Consider the following 18,929-nt stretch of genomic DNA (forward strand, 5'->3'; position numbering starts at 1 on the left):
TGAGTTTATAAAGAAGGTGGGGATCCCTGCTCCCTCTATCATGTCTATATATAATGTCTGGGCATGTTTCAGAGCTCTGGGAAGTGTCCTGACCGAGAGCTGGACAAAGCAGCCTTGCTCCGACTGGACTCCCTGGCACCATGAGAACAGCAGGTGTCTTTCTGCTTCTCTCTCTGGCTCTTTTCTGCTTTTTCTCAGGTGAGTTTTTTCTTTCCTTAAAGTTAAAAACCAGCATTTACACCAGACTGGAAATTGCAAGGGTATCTGTCCACCGTATTTCAAAACCCTGACAGTTTTGATGGCAAAGACCAGTTCTGAGATGGTCCCGATGACTGGAATGACGGAGGCGGGGATGGCAGCAATGGTGGAAATAACTTTCCTTTGTTGAGCAGGTACTATGTCCTAGGCTTGTCCTCGGGGCTTTGGTGCATTATCTCAGAGCAACGTGTTCACATCCGCGTTCCATGCAGAAGCAAACTGGGGCATCCAACAATTAGGAAAACTGCAAGGACTTGCCCGCAGAATTGGGACTCTGGACCCAGGTCTTTTAGACATCACAGATGATGTCTGTTGCACAGATCTGGTTTGGAGAAGGGACAATTGTTTTAAATATTCACTTGGCTTTCCAAGGAAAAGGAAAGCTTTTCGGTCCTCATTATTTGTGTACTTGGGACTCAAATAACTGAACATGAAACAAGGGGATAACAGGACACTCAAGCAGGAAATCCTTCAGAAAAAAGTTCCTGAACCTTAGAAGGCAGAAACATACATGTTCTTGCTGAACTAAATGATTCTTACGTAGGGAGTGTCTTTGGCCACCTTAATGAGTAAGAGTCATGTATTCTATCAATTCAGATTGTTCAAAGGACAAATGTACTTCAAGCCTGATGCTTTTCACCACATCATCACCCACATGCACGAACGGGGCCATGGCCTTGAGTTCTTCCCTTCTTTACTTTTCCACTTCCTGCTGGAATCGTAGACAAAACACACACTAGCGTGTCTGGACCCAAAGCCTAGGCCCATCCCACCCACTAACGGCCTGTGTCAACTGGAGAAAGAGCTCAACTCTCTGGGAGATTCTCTCATTATTAGAAAATTAGAGATGAGACTGAGTCCTGGGACCTTCCATGTCTATGACAAAAATAGGTGGATTTTGCTGCTCTCAGAGATTTTAAACGCCCAAACATGTAAAACAACCATTTTTCAATGAGCCTGAGCAGATGGAGAAGTCATTGTTCACAGGAAACTGGTTCTATTTTCATAAACAAATAAATTTAGAAACATGAAAAAATCGATAAATGATTGCTGTGATACTATGGAGTAAGTTTGACTACTAAAGCCAAGTACCTCAAGTAACTGGCTCAGTTAACTGCTGAGAAGGCATAAAAATAGATTTCACTATATTAAAATTGACTTGGCAAAGATAGTCTCAGAAAATCTGGGGGTTTGGGATGGAAATGCTATCAAACTAGGTTGTGATCATTGCGCAACTATAAATGTAATAAAATTCACTGAGGTAAAAAAAAAGAGATGAACAGATATCCTCTTATTGCTTCTTTTTACAAAGGCCAGTTGCTCCAATAATTGGATCTGGTTGACTAATAACCAACAAATCTAATACCAAAACAGGGTCCCTGGCACACATGTTGGCATTTCTGGAAACACTGTGCCTCCGCATTGGTCTTAACGTGGAGACCAAAGACATGAATCTCAGTCCTGGCATTTCCATTTTCCGGCTGGGTGCCCTTTCGGAGCCTCGTTTTCCTCTTCTCTAAAATGGGGATATAAAAGGAGGAGCCCTAAATCAAGAATTAAATGAGAAAATGGATGGGAAGTGCTTAACTTGATGGAAGGATCAGAGTCAGTGTTAAAAAAAGGTCTACACAGACCATTGCCTTTGGAGTGGATGAGCAATGAGATCCTGCCGTAGAGCCCTGGGAACTATGTCCAGCCACTTGCGATGGAGCAGGATAATGTGAGAAAAGAGAATGTGCACGTGTATGTGTGACGGGGTCACCTTGCTGTGCAGTAGAAAATTGACAGAACACTGTCACCCAGCTACCACGGAAAACATTTCAAAAATGTCAATGAAGAGTGTCATTGCTAGATTTTTTTTAATAGTTTTCTTTTTTCTTTTTTTTTTAATTTTTTTTTTCCCACTGTACAGCAAGGGGGTCAGGTTATCCTTACATGTATACAATACAATTACATTTTTCCCCCACCCTTTCTTCTGTTGCAACATGAGTATCTAGACAAAGTTCTCAATGCTCTTCAGCAGGATCTCCTTGTAAATCTATTCTAGGTTGTGTCATTGCTAGATTTTAATAATGAGAGCACTAGGTGGGCTCAGGCCCTGTTGATATTCATCTTGCTTCCACTTGGCCATTTCATGCGTATAAGACATCAGGCAAAATCTTTTCTCTTCGGACCAAAGATTTGCACAGGGGAGACATGGCTGGTCATAAAAATCACTTGGAGTGCTTACAAAACTATAGTCTTTCAGGCCATATTTGGTCTTAGGTCATGGAACTTTCCAAGTGGCTGTCCTGGAAATCTGGACCGTTAAAAATCAGTCACCCCACGGCAGTAATGCTGATAATCACCAGGGGAGATGAGCATTAACTGTGTCCACACCTAAGAAGCCTTGTTCTCTCCTCATCCCCATGAAGAGAGGAAGGCCTTTGAGGTCTTTCCAGGTGTCTTGTCATACATGCTGGCCACACTGGAGAGGCCCGCCCTTCTTCACACACAGGCCCCTGTGCTTACGTCTAAGAAATACCGCTGGTATGAGGGGTTCCACAGAAATAGCCAAAGCTCAAAATTCAGCAGCTCGTACCAGGACTGAACCCAAGACTTTCCCTCGATGGATATTTTAAATCACCATTCTAATGAGCCACAACCGAAAATCACACGTCTGACCACAAAGATGGAGTGAGAGAGAAGCAACACCGTATTTATGGGCTTTTCTCTCTTTCAGGAATTCAGAGATGTAACAGGAAAAATGAGTCACAGAAGAGAGAATTGGTCCTTGCCAGTCTAAATTTGGGCCAAGTCTTTAAAGCTGAGAATAGAGGGCAGAGGTTCAAAGAACAAACACCACATCCAATCCCTTCCCTCAACTGCCTGTTACAAAGGCTTTGGGAGGGACTGCAGGGGCTGAACTTGGGAATGTCAGCATGAGAGGAAACTTTCCAACCCAGTCTCTCCAAAGGGAGGCTAGAGATGATGGTCGTTCCCTCGACAAATTGGAAGCTGGGCCAAGGCGGTAACGGCCATCTCCAGACCTGAAATTATTTATCTCATCCCACTCCCGCCCCCGAGAAATATTACCCCACAGTTCATCTCCATACAACACTTTCCAAGTTTCTACTGTTCTCCAAGAAGGGCAGGTATATGTTTAAAAAAAAAAAATCCAAGCCATGACTGATTGAGATGGCCAAGAACCAACAAGCAAGTTACCATCCTTGGCGAGTTCCTAATTTTGCAAATCCTGCTTTTTGCACATTCAGAAATTACAGCGTCTGGACTTGATGCTTTTTTTTTCCCCCCCAGGTGTCTTCAGTCAAGGAGCTCAGGTCAGTATATATTTTTATTTATTCTTCAGACCTGGGTGGTGTTTAGCTGGTATTCCAAGGTTTGTCTGTGGGTAAAAGAGCAAAAAATATTGCACAAGCGGGGAGGTCCCTTTGTGGCTCAGCAGTAACAAACCCAAGTAGGATCCATGAGGACACGGGTTCCATCCCTGGCTTTATTCGGTGGGTTAAGGATCCGGCATTGCTGTGGCTGTGGTGTAGACTAGCAGTTGAGAACTTCCAAGTGCTGCAGGTGAAGCCCTAAAAAATGGGAAAAAAAATATTGGCCAAGCAGGCCAGAAGCAGAAAACAGCAGAAATGTTTAGTTTCCTAACTACAAGCCTTCTACAAGAATACTATTCAGTTTAAAAGAGCCTAAACGCCCATTCCCAGATTCTGCTCAAGTGAAGTGACTGCAAATAGAAACAGAACGTGTCTGTGAGAGCATTCATCCTCTTTCACTCGATTTTACCGTGTGATCTTGGGCAAGTGACTCAGCTTTTCCGAGCTAGTTTCCACAACTATAGAGAAGGAATATTATTATTTACCTCACAGAATTGGATTTAAGTTACATAAACTACAGGGGAGCACTAGGTGAACTACACATGGTGACACACAATGAAAGGACTAGTTTTTGATGAACAATTAACAGCTTCGGCAGGAGTTAGGACAGGGTATATATACTTTTTTACTTAAAATTTTTTTATTATAGTATAGTTGATTTACAGTGTTGTGCCATCTAGGGGTTATTTTCTTTTTGGAGATAAGGCCATCAGGAGTGGGCAGAAAAATGTGTGTTGTACTGAGTGTACATAAACCGATTCAATTAAACTTAAATACAATTGGGGTTAAAAAGTGGAAGGGGGACAAATTGCCTTTATTGTTTCGCTGATTTTTTTCCCGAATTAAACCGCAAGCTTTTCCCCAGTTTTCTTGTTCTAACTATCAGAAGACTACAAACAAGAGGTGTTTGCTCTGCCAGCCATGCCCTTGTGTCCACATCCAGAACATTAATATTTGACCTTGGCACTGCTTGTTATTTGCCTTGCTATGACCTTGGCACTGCTTGTTGTTTGCCTTGCTATGTCCAAGAACCGTTGGCATAAAAAAATTTCTAGACACTACAGCCAACTTGTTTGGAGTTGGCAAGGAAGATGAAAAATATTTTCCAATACCAGTATATCAACTACATGGCATAAGACTTTTTTTTTTTTTTTTCAAATTTTAGCATCCTGGAAATTGGGATGTATCTTACAATGAATAACACTTTATCACGTGTGTGTGTGTGTGTGTGTGTGTGAGTGCGTGTGCACATTTGTGTACTTGCATGTGTCTAGTACAGGGGCACAGGTGTTTGTATATGTAATTATACATCTTAAAGTGGATTTATTCTCATGTTTAAATATTATGCTAGCTGTGCGTGTATGGTCTGTGTTAAGTAGCAAAACAAGTAAGAAAAGGACAGAAGATGAAGCCAGCGCATTTTAGAGCCCATCCAGTAGTGAAATATGACGAAGACCATTACACATCAGTTTGCAAAATGTGGAATTTAATCCTGGTTTTCTCATTAACACAAAAGTCACTTCCCTTCTTTGGGCTTTGATTTCTCAGATTTTTAGTGTTTTCGGAAACTCACTCAAAATAATCTATTTACTTGAAGCTCCCTTGTGGCGCAGGGGGTTAAGGATCCAGCGTTGCCACAGCGCTGGTGCAGGTGCGATCTCTGGCCCAGGAACTTCCACATGCATGCTGTGGGTGTGGCCAAAAAATACAAATAAACACCAAAATCATCTTTTTCGTGATTCAATTCCTTTAGACAGGCCTACGTCTTCTTTACATCCTGCTCACTTTAGGATCCTTGGGGATGCGTGCCGCATGTCTAGAGCCGGGAGGCACGGGCTTTGGGATGCTCAGACATGCTGCAGACAACGCAGACTGAGTCCCAGTGCGAACACTGACTTCCTGTCTGATGTGAAGGATGTCTCTTTCCCTCCTCCTTGCCTCTGCTTCCACATCTCGAAGACGCATGAAAGACCGCTAAAAGCCCCTTCTGGCCTTAGGTGGCTGAGTCAGTGTAAACCAAGCACGCCCTGCTAAGACTGCTGCCTCTTTTCCACTCAAATATAAAGTGCAGGAGCTTGTGATACAGCGGAAATGATGAGGGTGCAGGTTCGATCCTTGGCCTCGCTCAGGGGGTTAAGGATCCGGCGTTGCCATGAGCCACGAAGTAGGTTGCAGATGCGGCTCTGATCTGGCATTGCTGTGGCTGCAGTGTAGGCTGGACGCTAAAGCTTCAATTAGACCCCTAGCCTGGGAACCTCCATATGCCTTGGGTGTGGCACTTAAAAAAAATATATATATATATATATGTATACACATGAAGGGCAAAAAGGATGCCACACTTTGGGTGATAGCCAAGCTACCCTTTCTCCCCGCATGCCTGGAAAGAGGCTGACACTCCCAACATCAGGCAGAAGTTGAAACTAACCTTAAGAGCATGCCTGCCCAAGTCTGATCCAGTCAAGACAAGAGGGAAAAAGATGTTTTTCCAACACTCAAATCACTCTTTTCATGCCCAAAAGACTCTTCATTATGAAGCATCTGATGGGAGATTAAAGGTAGCGGTCTAAATTATAGATGTGCAAAAGGTTCTCATTCTTCCAAAAATACCATTTAAGCTAAACAAAAAGTATGTTCCAGAACTTTTGGAATTTATGGTCCTGTAAAAATTTCCCCATAAATGTAAATGACTAATATGCTGCCAACTCTGTCGGGTAGGAACAATAACTAACATAAAGATAATAATAATTTTGAAATAAAACTTTTACCATCACCATGCTTCATTACAGAAATTATAATACCAAATGTCTGAAAGGCATAATCTCAGAATAAGGATAGTCCTTTAACCTAGATACATTGTGTTTTTATTTTATTTTGTTTTATTTTATTTATTTATTTATTTTTGTCTTTTTGCCTTTTCTTGGGCCACACCTGCAGCACATGGAGGTTCCCAGGCTAGGGGTCGAATTGAAGCTGTAGCCACCAGCCTACGCCAGAGCCACACCAACACCAGATCTGAGCCACATCTGTGACCTACACCACAGCTCATGGCAACACCGGATCCTTAACCACTGAGTGAGGCCAGGGATGGAACCCGAAACCTCATGGTTCCTAGTCAGATTCGTTAACCACTGCGCCACGACGGGAACTCCTATTTTCTTTTATTTTTATTTTACTTTTTTGCTTTTTAGGGCTGCACCTGAAGCTTATGGAGGTTCCCAGGCTAGGAGTCTCATCAGAGCTACAGCTACCAGCCTACCCCACAGCCACAGCAACGCCAAATCCGAGCTACGTCTGCAACCTACACCACAGCTCACAGCAATGCCGGATCCTTAACCCACTGAGCGAGGCCAGGGATCACACCTGCAACCTCATGGTTCCTAGTTGGATTCGTTTCCACTGAGCCATGATGGGAACCCCTACACTGTGCTTTTAGGATCACTAACGACACTGTCTTTATTTTTCTTATTTCCCTTATCAGGCCATATATTTGGGAACCGTATCCATAAAGAGGTGTTTAAATGAATATTTCAGATTGGACTGAACCTAACGAACCTCCCAAACACAGTGACTGGCAACCGTTTTCCTTTACAATAATTTTAGGGATACCTAAGTTTAGTTTTGTTTGTGTTTTAAGATAAATATACGGTAAATTTTAATACAGTTGGTAAAACCATGCTCCACGACGAGAATACATTTGGGGTTGTTCATTTTTTTCCTAATTAGCATGAATTACTTATAATAAATATACTGACAGAATATCTAGATGTTAAGCAGCCTCAACAACTTAGCTACAGAGGAAAACTGAGGCCTCAGCAAGAGGGCCTCGCTGCCTCAAGTTCACGAGCAGCAGGAAAGCTGTGCAGTCAACATCTCAGGACCCCTGCTCCATACTGGGTGAGCTTCCAGGGTTCCAAGCTACTTCTAATCGGCAACAGAAAGCCACTGGGCAGTTCACGGAGAAAGGCTTTGAGCAGCATAATGAAGTGATGAAAACAGTCGTTTAAAATAAGAGAATTTGTCTCCAAATAGAGAAGGAATTTTGGAACTTGGAGGGAATGGAAGCAAAGAGAGAAGTGATGCAGCGGCTCAGGTCAGAAACAATGAGGGCGGGGGCGGGTACGTTAGGGCCGCGCTGTGTCTTTCACTTCTTGCCCTTGGGCAGCAAAGAGTGGAAGCAGTGGGTGCTAGAGCTGCAAGCAAGCGCTCTAGACAGGAGCGCTGCATTGGGAGGAAGTGGAGGCCAGGCGGAACCAAAGGGAACCCCCTTAAAGGCACAGCGTCACAGGTGGAGAGTTAGAGCTCTCTTTGGGGTGCCTTAAGGGGACGTCACTGCTGCCACAGGTTGCCTGGGAGCGTGCAATCCAGAAGGGGGCAGCAGATTTATTGAAGTGGAAATATGCTCCCAGAGAGAGCACGGGCGGTCCTGAGAGTAGGGACTCGCCCCACCTTAACAACCGGGTTTTTCTTGTATACCCATGCTGTGCACCTGCGCGGGGACCTGACTGGTCCCGCATCGGCCCACTGCGCGTGCGTAAGGGCTGAGCGTTGATTGGTCTCCATTAGGATACCTTATTGGCACGTGGGACAGGTTATAGGCAAGTTCCCTGGAGAGTCCCCTGAGGTTATGCCTGCGAGGCCCCGGTGATCAAGGTGGGGGAGAGACATTACAGTGAGACTGGAGGGGCAGGGTTAAAGGTCTAGTCATTCTTATCTGGGCCACAGGCTTTGGGTTTCAGCTCCTTGAAGGGGACTTGAAGCCTAACAGGTATGAGTAGCAAATTTGGAATTGATCAAGAGGACTTGAGATAAAAAATATATACATATATGAAAGGTAACACTTGCAAGGGAATAGAAAAAGTAATGTTTACTCTGAGGTTAGGCTGAGGAGTCGGGAAAATGGCGCTGTTATGAAAAATGGAAAAATTACAATGCAAAACTAGTTTGGAGGCAAAAAAAAAAAAGAGTTACCTTTGGACATAAATGAAGGTTAAGTATGAATCGAATTGCTGACTAAAGGTGTCTTGTGTATGTCTGAGAAATGGAAATTGGAGTTTGAGGTTTTGAGGAAGAAAAAAAAGTCTAGGACGCATTAGCCTCATCTGGGAAAACGCACGTTCTCAGAGGAGATCAAGTGCATAAACCTTTCTTGGAAATGAACGTGAAGACGACTCAGGAGGAAACCAGAAAGGACAATAAAAAGGATGGAGAAGGACTAGCCGGCCAGCCGGAGTAATGACATACACAGAAATTAGGAGAGACCTTCAAAAAGGCGGGAGTGGGCAAGACGAGCAGGTGTCATACCGAAACCACGGACACTTTATAACGAGCCAGTGGGTGTCCTGAGAGGTGTCATTTTTTAGAGCTGTTTTGGTAGCGTGCAAGGAGCGTGAAAACAGAAGTAGAAGCCACGTCAGGGAGGGGGTAGGAAACCTGCTACAATAAAGAAAGGGGCTGATTTAACCACACAGGAAGGATTTTGTAGTAAAGGGAAGAAGAGATGAACGCCTACATCACAGGCGTGCTCGTGTGTGTGTGTCCGTCCGTGAATTTTCCTTGTTGTAGAGCTCACATACTGGACCGAAATATCAATGATGCTGACTCTTTCGTTGATGTAATGACCATGTACACTCACTTTACACCCAAGTGAAACGATTCTACAGTCACCCTTAGCAAAGATAAATAATTTGGGTAACAAAAGTGCCAGCCCCCGTGTTCCCGAATATTTTAGAAGGCGCAGTTCTTTGAAGAACCACAAGGGGTCAGGCTGATACTCAACACTGATGCCCAGATGCCTAGCAGGGGTCTCTGGAAGCTGGGCTCTCTGAGGAAATAAATGGCAGCACTGTTGAATCCAACACCAATCCCAAATCATATTTAAACAATTTAAAGCGAACTGCAGCACGGTAGCAAACAGGAGACGCAAAAACTCTAGAATGTGATAGGACTTACGTGGTTTGCATTTATAAGAGCGATCTTCCACAGGACTCTTGGTAAAGTACTTTACCAAGCGTTTCCATAGGTTTTATTATTACAACAACCCTAGACGACAGGCATTCCCTGACCCCTGTTAAAGACGAAGAAATTTAAAATCAGGACAGTGAGTATCTGCACAAAGTAAGGCAGCTAATGAGCAGAAGCAAAAGTAGGTTGGTCTAGTTCCACTTTCAGGACTGTCTTCCAGAGCTATGAGCACTGGGGCATTTTAAGTATATGGGGGGGGGGCGGATTTCAGCTTTCCTAGGTCTTCCAAATGCCTCATGGACAGCACTTGAAAGGAGAAAATACAATCTTATCATCACCCTTTGTCCGGATCTGCTGACTTCCACTGAGAAGCCAGCTGTTGGATTCCATGTAAAGTAGTCTGAACTAAAACATACACGAGGAAAGGAACTTTAAGCCGAAGACGGGCATAACGCTCTGAAGACAGCTTACTTCTTTCAATTGTGAGAGCCGTGGGCTCTTTCTCGTCTCAACTCTGCTATTCTTCTGCCTTGCTCTTTGCCCCACAGAAGGGATTGCTGGCTGCCTCTGCAAAGCTGAGCCTCACAGTCCCCAACCTCCGGGGCTCTCAGAGGGGGGCCCTCACCTATCCCCAGTCACCAAGCTAAAGTTTTTCACACAGTGAGTGAGGAGGCTCCTTTAGACATAAAGGAGGAAGCCCTGGGGAGTAAGTGCTGTTTCTCCCACCCCACTGAAGTGCTAGGGACCACATGGTAGGCAAGCTGCCCCCACTGGATGAAGTCACTGCAGCCTCTTGGGTTTCGAAGCTAGAGCATCTTGTAAGACTGTGGAGTCGAAGGTACTTAGGGTGATTTACACGTTACAGAGCCTTTCAGAACGTGAGGCGAGCTACCGTTAGGAAAGGCCTACAAGAGAAGCTTGCTTTCTCTACTTCTTGTCTAGGACTATTTTAAGGACTTTCTCCACTCTTGGGTGGCCACGTTTGACGTCTTGGCTCAGTGGAAACAAATCTGACTAGCAGCCATAAAGATGCAGGTTCGATCCCTGGCCTCACTCAGTAGGTTAAGGATCTGGTGTTGCCGTGAGCCGTGGTGTAGGTCACAGATGCTGCTCGGATCTGACATGGCTGTGGCTGTGGTGTAGGCCGGCAGCGACAGCTCTGACTGGCCCCCTAGCCTGGGAACTTCCATAGGCTGCCGATGTGGCCCTAAAAAATAAATAATTAAATAAATAAGCCAAAAAAAGAAAGAAAGAAAGAAAGAAAGAAAGAAAGAAAGAAAGAAAGAAAGAAAGAAAGAAAGAAAGAAAGAAAAGAAAAGAAGAACCTGGGAATCAGGCATGGCAACTTTTTTAAAAGTTTGTTTGGTTGAGAAAATTGAGGCCCAGATACTGAGTACCTGGTCCAAGAGAACACAGCTGGCCAGCAGCAAATGGCAGAACCAATTCTAAACCATGCTTCCTGAGGTCACTTCGGGGATGGAGGTGGCCACGGCAGCTCAAAAGTATGAAATGTATCTGCGTTAAGCAGGTCTGTGCATACACCGTTTGGTTGCTCTGGTTTTCTTCCCTGAGATCCTACTCTCCTCCCAGGCTCATTCCTGGGGGGCAGCACTAGGGGCTAGTGGATTTGGGGAGGGAGGTGGGATCTAGAAATTCTCACTGTGAACACCCTCCCCAAGTGCCACTCTGTATCTGCTTTCTGAAGGACAAAAGAGGCTGGATCACAAGATTCCTGGGCCGGTTGCCAGGGAAAGGTGGCTTAAGGAAGCATCCCTTTCATGTAAGACACTTTATTTTCTCCTTTTTCTTACCTGACCAGAGGGGGCACGTCCACTATTTTTGCCATAAGCTTCTTGCCGTAAACATCTTTGCCACAAGGCTTTTCACCGTCATGTAACGAATTAGCCGTAAGGCAATTCTGCCGTAAAAGACACACTAACCCGGGGGTGGTTTGGATGGATGATGTGGGTTCCACTGGTTGACAGTTTGGATCACGTCTCCGTTAATGCACTCCTCTAATTTTAGCATAACCTAAATCCCAGCCCTCACGATGGTCTAGACAGTGAAAAGCACACGTGGCAAATCTTAAAATACTGGAAGATAATCAGCTATGTGTATAGGCTTGAAGGGATGATGATAAAACCTAACAATCCGCCAGGACAGACAGTAGTGAATACAAAGCTTAGTTACAAACAGGCATTCTAGCACTTGGAAAAATAACACCTCTCTTAAGGCAAAAATTATAGCGAAAAAGAAAAAGGGTGATGCCCAGTGAGATGAACCAAGCAAAACCAGGGAGAGCGCAATGTCAAAGGCACGTGCTTAAGTACCCACGAAATAAAATTAGGTATTGTGTAATACTGCCATGAATCTGCATACATTTTAAATGGGATTTCAGATATTTTGTATTTTGCAATAGTCTTTTAAAATCTTGTTATGAAAAATAAATTTCATAATATCCTTTTTAAGGTCCTCTTTCATTTTTAGTGATTTTATCTTTTATAGCAAAACTGCCTTATGGTCAATTAACTATTGATGAAAATGTTTGTAGCACACATGCTCGTGGCAAAGATATTTATAGCAAAGATGTTTCCAGTGCAAATACCTAGCACCTGTAGAGACAAAGGTACCTCCGCCTGAGATGCCCTCAGCTTCCACACTGCCTGTGTTTGTCCCACCGTGGCAGCGACCACACGGTGTGCTGTGACTCTCTCTCCTTCGTTCCTTCCCTAATGCACATAAGATGGTAAGCTTACTGAGACAGTGTTTATCACCAATTTCTCTTTGTATCACCAGCACCCACTACTGTGCTTTCTAAACACTAGTCACCCCCTGGCTCTTGGTGAAATAAATGAAAATATCTATGACAATTCTACCATTTAAAGAATTTTCTTGACTCAAGAACAAAACTGCAAATATGTACCCTTGTGACATATACAAAATGTAGTAGCTTTGGGGGAAAAAAAGTATCCTATGGTTTATAACATGCTAAAGATCTTCCAGTTTGTTTTTTTTTTTTTTTTTTTTTTTTTTTCTGTTGGAGACCTAAAGAAAAAATCACTCTCCTGGAAGTAGCGTGAGAGGATGGACTTATCTTTAAGAGCCGTGGATAAAGTGGGCCTGTAGGTAGGACTGTAGGAAGGTGGGTATCTTTATCTGACCAAGGTTTGAGAAAATCTCTGATTAGCACCATATGACCCAATCTCAAAAGTGCAAGATGCCAAATTTCAACAAAACATGTGTATCTAAGAGTATCAGCTGCCCTGAATCGTTTATGTGTGTTAATCTCTTAACACTCATTTGTATGACTTTTGCTGGCCACTTCTTCAAGCAAAGCTTCAGAGGGCTTTGTCACTATACAATGGTTTGCTAATACCTTGAACAGATGATTCCTTTTATCCATGCCCATACAGTCTCCTAAAAAGATTTTAATAAAGCCTACATGGCATAATTACAAGTATGGTCAAGGGTATATACAGTGACATTTGGTCTTTATTTCCCTCAGTGATGACGCGTTGGAAATCAACCACAATATATTGTTGGAAATTCTGGACCAGCCATGAGGCGTGTGTTCCAGCACTGGTCTCAATGCTTCTGATTGTGTGGTGTTAGTAAACCACTTAAATGTTCTGAGGATCAGCACTCACCTGTATGCACGCGCTAATACTGCTCAATGTGCATCTCAGGGTTGTGGTGAGTCTCGACTGAATTAATCCATATGACAGTAGTTTGGAGGAAGTACAAAGCAATTGATAAACACAAGATAGCATTGTTTTTTTGGTTTTTTGTTTTGTTTTGTTTTGTTTTTCTTTTTTGCCATTTCTTTGGCCGCTCCAGCGGCATATGGAGGTTCCCAGGCTAGGGGTCCAATGGAAGCTGTAGCCCCCCGCCTATGCCAGAGCCACAGCAACGCGGGATCCGAGCCGCATCTGCAACCTACACCACAGCTCACAGCAACGCCGGATCGTTAACCCACTGAGCAAGGGCAGGGACTGAACCCACAACCTCATGGTTCCTAGTCAGATTCGTTAACCACTGCGCCACGACGGGAACTCCAAGATAGCACTGTTTTAATGGAACTAGGATGGAGCAAAATATGGCCCATTGATTGATGTTTAAATGTCACTTCATTCCACACAACTGTCACCTGAAGGAGTTCCGTTCTACCTATTGTGTGTGGCTTGTACCAGAATGAAATTGTTCAAATGTCATTTGCATACCAAATGCTGACTCCATTGACATTGGATTGTACAGAATCTCAAAGCTCCAGACTGCTCCTGAGCGACCAGCCCTCACAGACAGAATGTGTCCGTGGCATAGGTGCCATCATTCCTCCTACGGAGCCCATGATGCCCACGAGTAATTGGCCATAATGTGTGTTTCCACCAAGGCTGGCTGAAACCTCGGAATTCTGCCAAAAGGAGCAGCTTAGGAGCCATTCCTCAGCTACTCTAGTAGGCACACAAGTATTCAAATTCTACAAATGATGACATTAGAATTTTGTTTCCAAAAGATAACAAATGGATGTGGCAGCCACAGAGAAGACTAACAACTATCAGATAATATCTGAGAGCTCCTTGCAGTCATCACCCGTATCTTTAAATTAATGCAGAAGGAGTGCTAGTGGAGTTAACAGTGATACAGTTTTAAAAAAAAATGCCATTTAAAGACCAAAAACTGCCTCAATTGGAACGATTCAGTATTGGAGCAAAAAGTCCTATGCATGGCCTTTGTCTTCCTCCTTCCGTAAGGAGTAAGCATCCGCCTCACTTCATTAACTTCCCCCAAGTGCAATGGCGAGAGAAATGTGTTTCGTATTTCTCAAGGAAAAAGCCTTAATTATGTTTAATATGTCTAGTCAGGCAGATGAGGAAGGCGATTTTCTGTTTCAGGAGACTTTGTATCATGACTATATACAATACTCTCCATCATTTTAAGTTTGCTGTCCACAGCTTCTGTTCTGAGGGACGGTCCCTTGGACAGAACCCACTAATGCTAGTGTCACTGTGCTTACTTTGCTAGATTGACTGTAGTGAGTTTCGGGACCCCAAAGTCTACTGTACCCGGGAATCTAATCCCCACTGTGGTTCCGACGGCCAGACATACGGCAACAAATGCTCCTTCTGTAAGGCAGTGGTGTAAGTATCGCGCTCACCAAACCTCCCCTGCAAATGCAAACTTCCAGAATAAGACTGTAACACTTTCCTTGAGCTATCCCACAAAATTCTACTCATAATAAGCTTCAGGCAAACGGGCTGTAAACAAATAGAGCAAAAACAACCCCTTCCCCCAAATCACCTGACATTATCTAACTTATCTGAAAATATATTCTTTTTTACTTTACTTTGTCATTATCAAGTTGACTCAGGGAACAATTTGTTTCATTTGCATGTCTAAGAATTTTTGATACATTTTCTTATTTTTCTCATTTATTTCTAATTAAAATGTCAATAATTTTCATCCAATTATGTTTGTTGTTGTTGTTATTAATATTTTTGGAAAAGATGAAAGAAAGATTTAGAAGTGTGGTCAAGTTTGAAAAGTCCTCAAATGGAGTTCCCACTATGGCCCAGTGGGTTAAGAACCTGCCTTCAGTGTGGGAAAAGAATCTCAAAGAGAATGGATATGTGTTTATGTATGACTGAGTTACTCTGTCATACAGCAGAAATTATCACAACCTTGTCAATCAACTACACTCCAAAAAAACTTTAAAAAAAATTATCAGACTACAGTGGCTCAGGTCACTGCAGAGGCATGGGTTTGATCCCGGGCCCGGCGCAGTGGGTTAAAGGGTCTTGCATTGCCACAGCTGTGGCATAGGTTGCGGCTGTGGTTCTCATTCAATTCCTGGCACGGGAACTTACATATGCTGTGGGCGTGGCCATTAAAAAAAGAAAGAAAATTTATCAAAATCAGAAACATGAAAAATGTGCAAGAAAATTTACCAATAGAACATTATTTTACCAAATTATTTACAAACATTTTATTTTATAATGAATTATATATCGCTTAAGGCACTAGAGTCCATTCATTCTTCTCTTTTAGTCTGATGAAAAGAGCCTTTCAGTGAAGAATAGAGGAGAGGATTATCCCTTATTATCTGGACTTTTCAAACTTTACAGACCATATACTAGGAAGATTCTATCCAGGGCCTTTTTTTTTTTTTTTTTAAGCCCACACCTGCAGCACATTGAATTTCCCAGGCTAGGGGCTGAAGTGGAGCTGCAGCTGCGGTCTACACCGCAGCCATGGCCACACTGGATCTGAGCCATATTCATGACCTATGCCTCAGCTTGCAGCTACACCAGATCCTTAACCCACTGAGCAAGGCCAGGGATCAAACCCGCATCCTCACAGATGTTATGTTGGGTTCTTAACCCACTAAGCCACAAAGGGAACTCCCAGGGCCGACATTTATTGAATCATCTGCTTATATAAGAAACAGAAAAGGTGCTGTAGATTTTAGCCTATTGCTTGTGAGATTCCTGATTCGGTGTAATTTATAATTAACAAAAATGTATTCAATCAATCAGCAATCTTTCGGTCTGCTTGCTCTAAAGCAAGAGGATTTAAGCGAGAAAAAAATATCCCACTTCTTCTACCACTGTCATCCTTCTCTTCTGTTAGATTCTTTTATAAATGCCTTAATTTCCCATAGTTTAGGCATAAAATTCCAAAGCACAGGGATTATATAAATTACTATTCAATATTAACAGGGATAAATACACAGAATGCTATTAACAAATACCGCATCAATATATGAGATATATGCGCCTACATTCATATATAACATCTCAGACAAATCGATACCAACATCGTGCCAGAAAGGTGAAAGGTGAAATTTGATTCAATGGTCCCCTACTACTGAGAAGGCCTGAATATATGTCTGCTAGAAGATGCCAATTGCTTGAATATTTGGCTCAACTTCCCACACTGTCTATCAGGTTAGAACTGACAGACTAGTCTCTTTGCCATTATATCTCCTGCCACTTTTACCTTTTCCATTTGTACTAATATTTACTCTCAGATAATGAACAATTAAAACCAAAAGGTCTAGGAGTTCCTGCCATGGCACAGCAGAAAGGAATCTGACTGGGAATCATGAGGTTGTGGGTTCGATCCCTGGCCTCGCTCAGTGGGTTAAGGATCTGGCATTGCCATGAGCTGTGGTGTAGGTCGAAGATGTGGCTCAGATCTGGCATTGCTGTGGCTGTGGCGTAGGCTGGCAGCTGTAGCTCTGATTAGACCCCTAGCCTGGGAACCCCCACAGGCTGCAGGTGCAGCCCTAAAAAGCAAAAAAAAAAAAAAAAAAAATCATCAAAGCAAAACAAAACAACCAAAAGGTCTGAATCTTAGAAAAGCTCTGAAGTTTAAGGGTGATGCTTTCTGCAGTTAGGCCAGATGGATGTCGCCTCTGAGTGCGTTTAATTAACACCTGCCCGATCAACAACGTGGATACCTGTATCCAACGATTGCATCAACCATGACAGACTGAGACCTTTTCCCAATCTCTGTGATGGATACTAATACTTTACACTGAGCATCCATTTGTCTTTCTTTTTGTAGGAAAAGTGGTGGGAAGATCAACCTGAAACACCCAGGAAAATGCTGAGTCAGAGCCGGCGTGTTCTCCTGACCCGCCAGCTCCCTCACCCTTCTTTTCTTGCTTCCACTTTCACTTTTCTCTAGCGAATCCCTTCTGTTCAGAAAGACACGCCTTCTACTCTGCCTCTGTCTTGGACGTTCAACTTCTATTTCCCTAGATTCACTTGTCAATAAAGTAAATTCTGTAGAAGCACTGTCTGTGTGTTTACTTTGGGACCAAGACGACATACAGATACAATATGCAGCACTGACCTGGCATAAACTTGGATGAAAAGACCAGTTTTTTGATGGAAATCAACCATGCGGTCACTGTGGGATATGGAAAAATCCCTTCCCCCTCTCTTATTCTTGGAATTTCACTATGAATACTGAAGGATTTTAACAAAAGGATCACATGCTCATAATTATTTTATAATTATTTTATCTATTATTTAAGTCATAGATCATGAATTATGGATTCTTCCCAATTTCAGGAAGAGTCTTTTATATCAGAATAAAACATCCCCTGTGGACCACAGTTTTCTTATCTCTACGGGATGATGGACTTTATTACTACATAAGAGACACTGCACAGACATCACTGTTTGGTTTCCCAGCAACATCAAAGGATCTAAGAGAAAGAAGTGAAAATATATTCAATAAATAATGAAGAGATGCCAAGTCTCTAAAAGCGTGCAAAGAACGTAGTTAATGGACCTTAATTGTGGAATGAGAAAACCGGATGAAAGGGGAGAAATCTCAAGTCCCAGAGAAAGTCAAATTATACTCGTATGTACAAATAATTTGCTGGGTGCACTCACACAGAAGACCTCCTGAGAAGCCTTTACTGAAATACTAAATAACCATCCCTCCATCAGCAAACAGACACTCGCCAGGTGTCTACTGTGATGCAGGCTCATTTTCCATGCTTGGCGGATGGGTGTGGATGGCGGTGAGAAAGGGGAAACAACAACAACAAAGAAAAATTACTACCTTCATGAAGTTTACCTTCCAGGAGGGGGAAACAGACAAAAACAATAAACATAGTAAGTAACACAGTCATCCCTGGGGAGAGATGGTGGCCGATTGCGATACTAAGTCAGAGGGTTAAGGACTTCCTACTGGGAAGGTGCACAGACAAGGGGTTTGTGGAAGAGCCAGAGGCGAAGCTCGAACACGGTCCTTAAGGCTAGAGCACACCTGATTTCTTCAGGGTTCAGCAAGGGAGCGATGGAGATGGAAGAGGAATGAGCGAGCGGGCACGTTACAGGTGACAAGGTCAGAGAGGGATGAGTACGAATCACTAAAAATTCTTCCTTTTACTCTGATTATTAAATGTGTTTCCTATAAATATTACAATCATGCTTCTGCTTTATAAAATCTCAATGATACTTTATGCACATAGATATTACCCTTTGTGTGTGTGTGTGTGTGTGTGTGTGTGTTCTGTGACCTACACCATAGCTCATGGCAAGGCCAGCTCCCAACCAACTGAGTGAGGCCAAGGATCAAACCTGTCTTCACAGATACTAGTTGGATTCATTTCTGCTGAGCCACAACGGGAACTCCCCCTTTATGTTAGTAATTGAAGAAGGCCTAACCAAACTGGGGCGGGGGGGTGCCTCTGATATTTAGGTAAAGAGCCTGGGAGTGGATTCAGTCATGCTAGGGAAAATAAATACCTTCAGTCGGTCACCTGTGGGATTTGTTCTCTCCCATAATTAAAGGTCATTCCCCTTGCTGAAG

General features: G+C 43.2%; 1 protein-coding gene and 1 long non-coding RNA gene across 4 annotated transcripts in view; one reads left to right on the plus strand and one right to left on the minus strand.

The window, feature by feature from the left end:
• Positions 1 to 18,929, minus strand: part of LOC146405818 (uncharacterized) — a 181,481-nt gene that overhangs the window by 128,425 nt on the left and 34,127 nt on the right. The window lies entirely within an intron of this gene.
• Positions 73 to 17,394, plus strand: LOC146405819 (serine protease inhibitor Kazal-type 6). 2 transcript variants are annotated; one of them, XM_085014973.1, is made up of 5 exons: positions 78 to 198; positions 3,556 to 3,578; positions 11,305 to 11,379; positions 14,622 to 14,737; positions 17,166 to 17,394. In XM_085014973.1, the coding sequence occupies exons 1-5, from the start codon at positions 141 to 143 to the stop codon at positions 17,209 to 17,211; spliced, it is 318 nt and encodes a 105-aa protein (XP_084871099.1). In that variant the 5' UTR covers positions 78 to 140; the 3' UTR covers positions 17,212 to 17,394. The 2 variants fall into 2 exon arrangements, with proteins under 2 accessions (XP_084871100.1, XP_084871099.1); XM_085014974.1 differs by lacking the exon at positions 11,305 to 11,379 and having other exon boundaries at positions 73 to 198.

This window comes from Sus scrofa, chromosome 2 (assembly GCF_054392235.1).
Source record: "Sus scrofa isolate SSC_HxYL_T2T_F1_AM1 chromosome 2, Sscrofa_HxYL_maternal_Yorkshire_Landrace_v2.0, whole genome shotgun sequence".
NCBI classification, from domain to species: Eukaryota; Metazoa; Chordata; class Mammalia; order Artiodactyla; family Suidae; genus Sus; species Sus scrofa.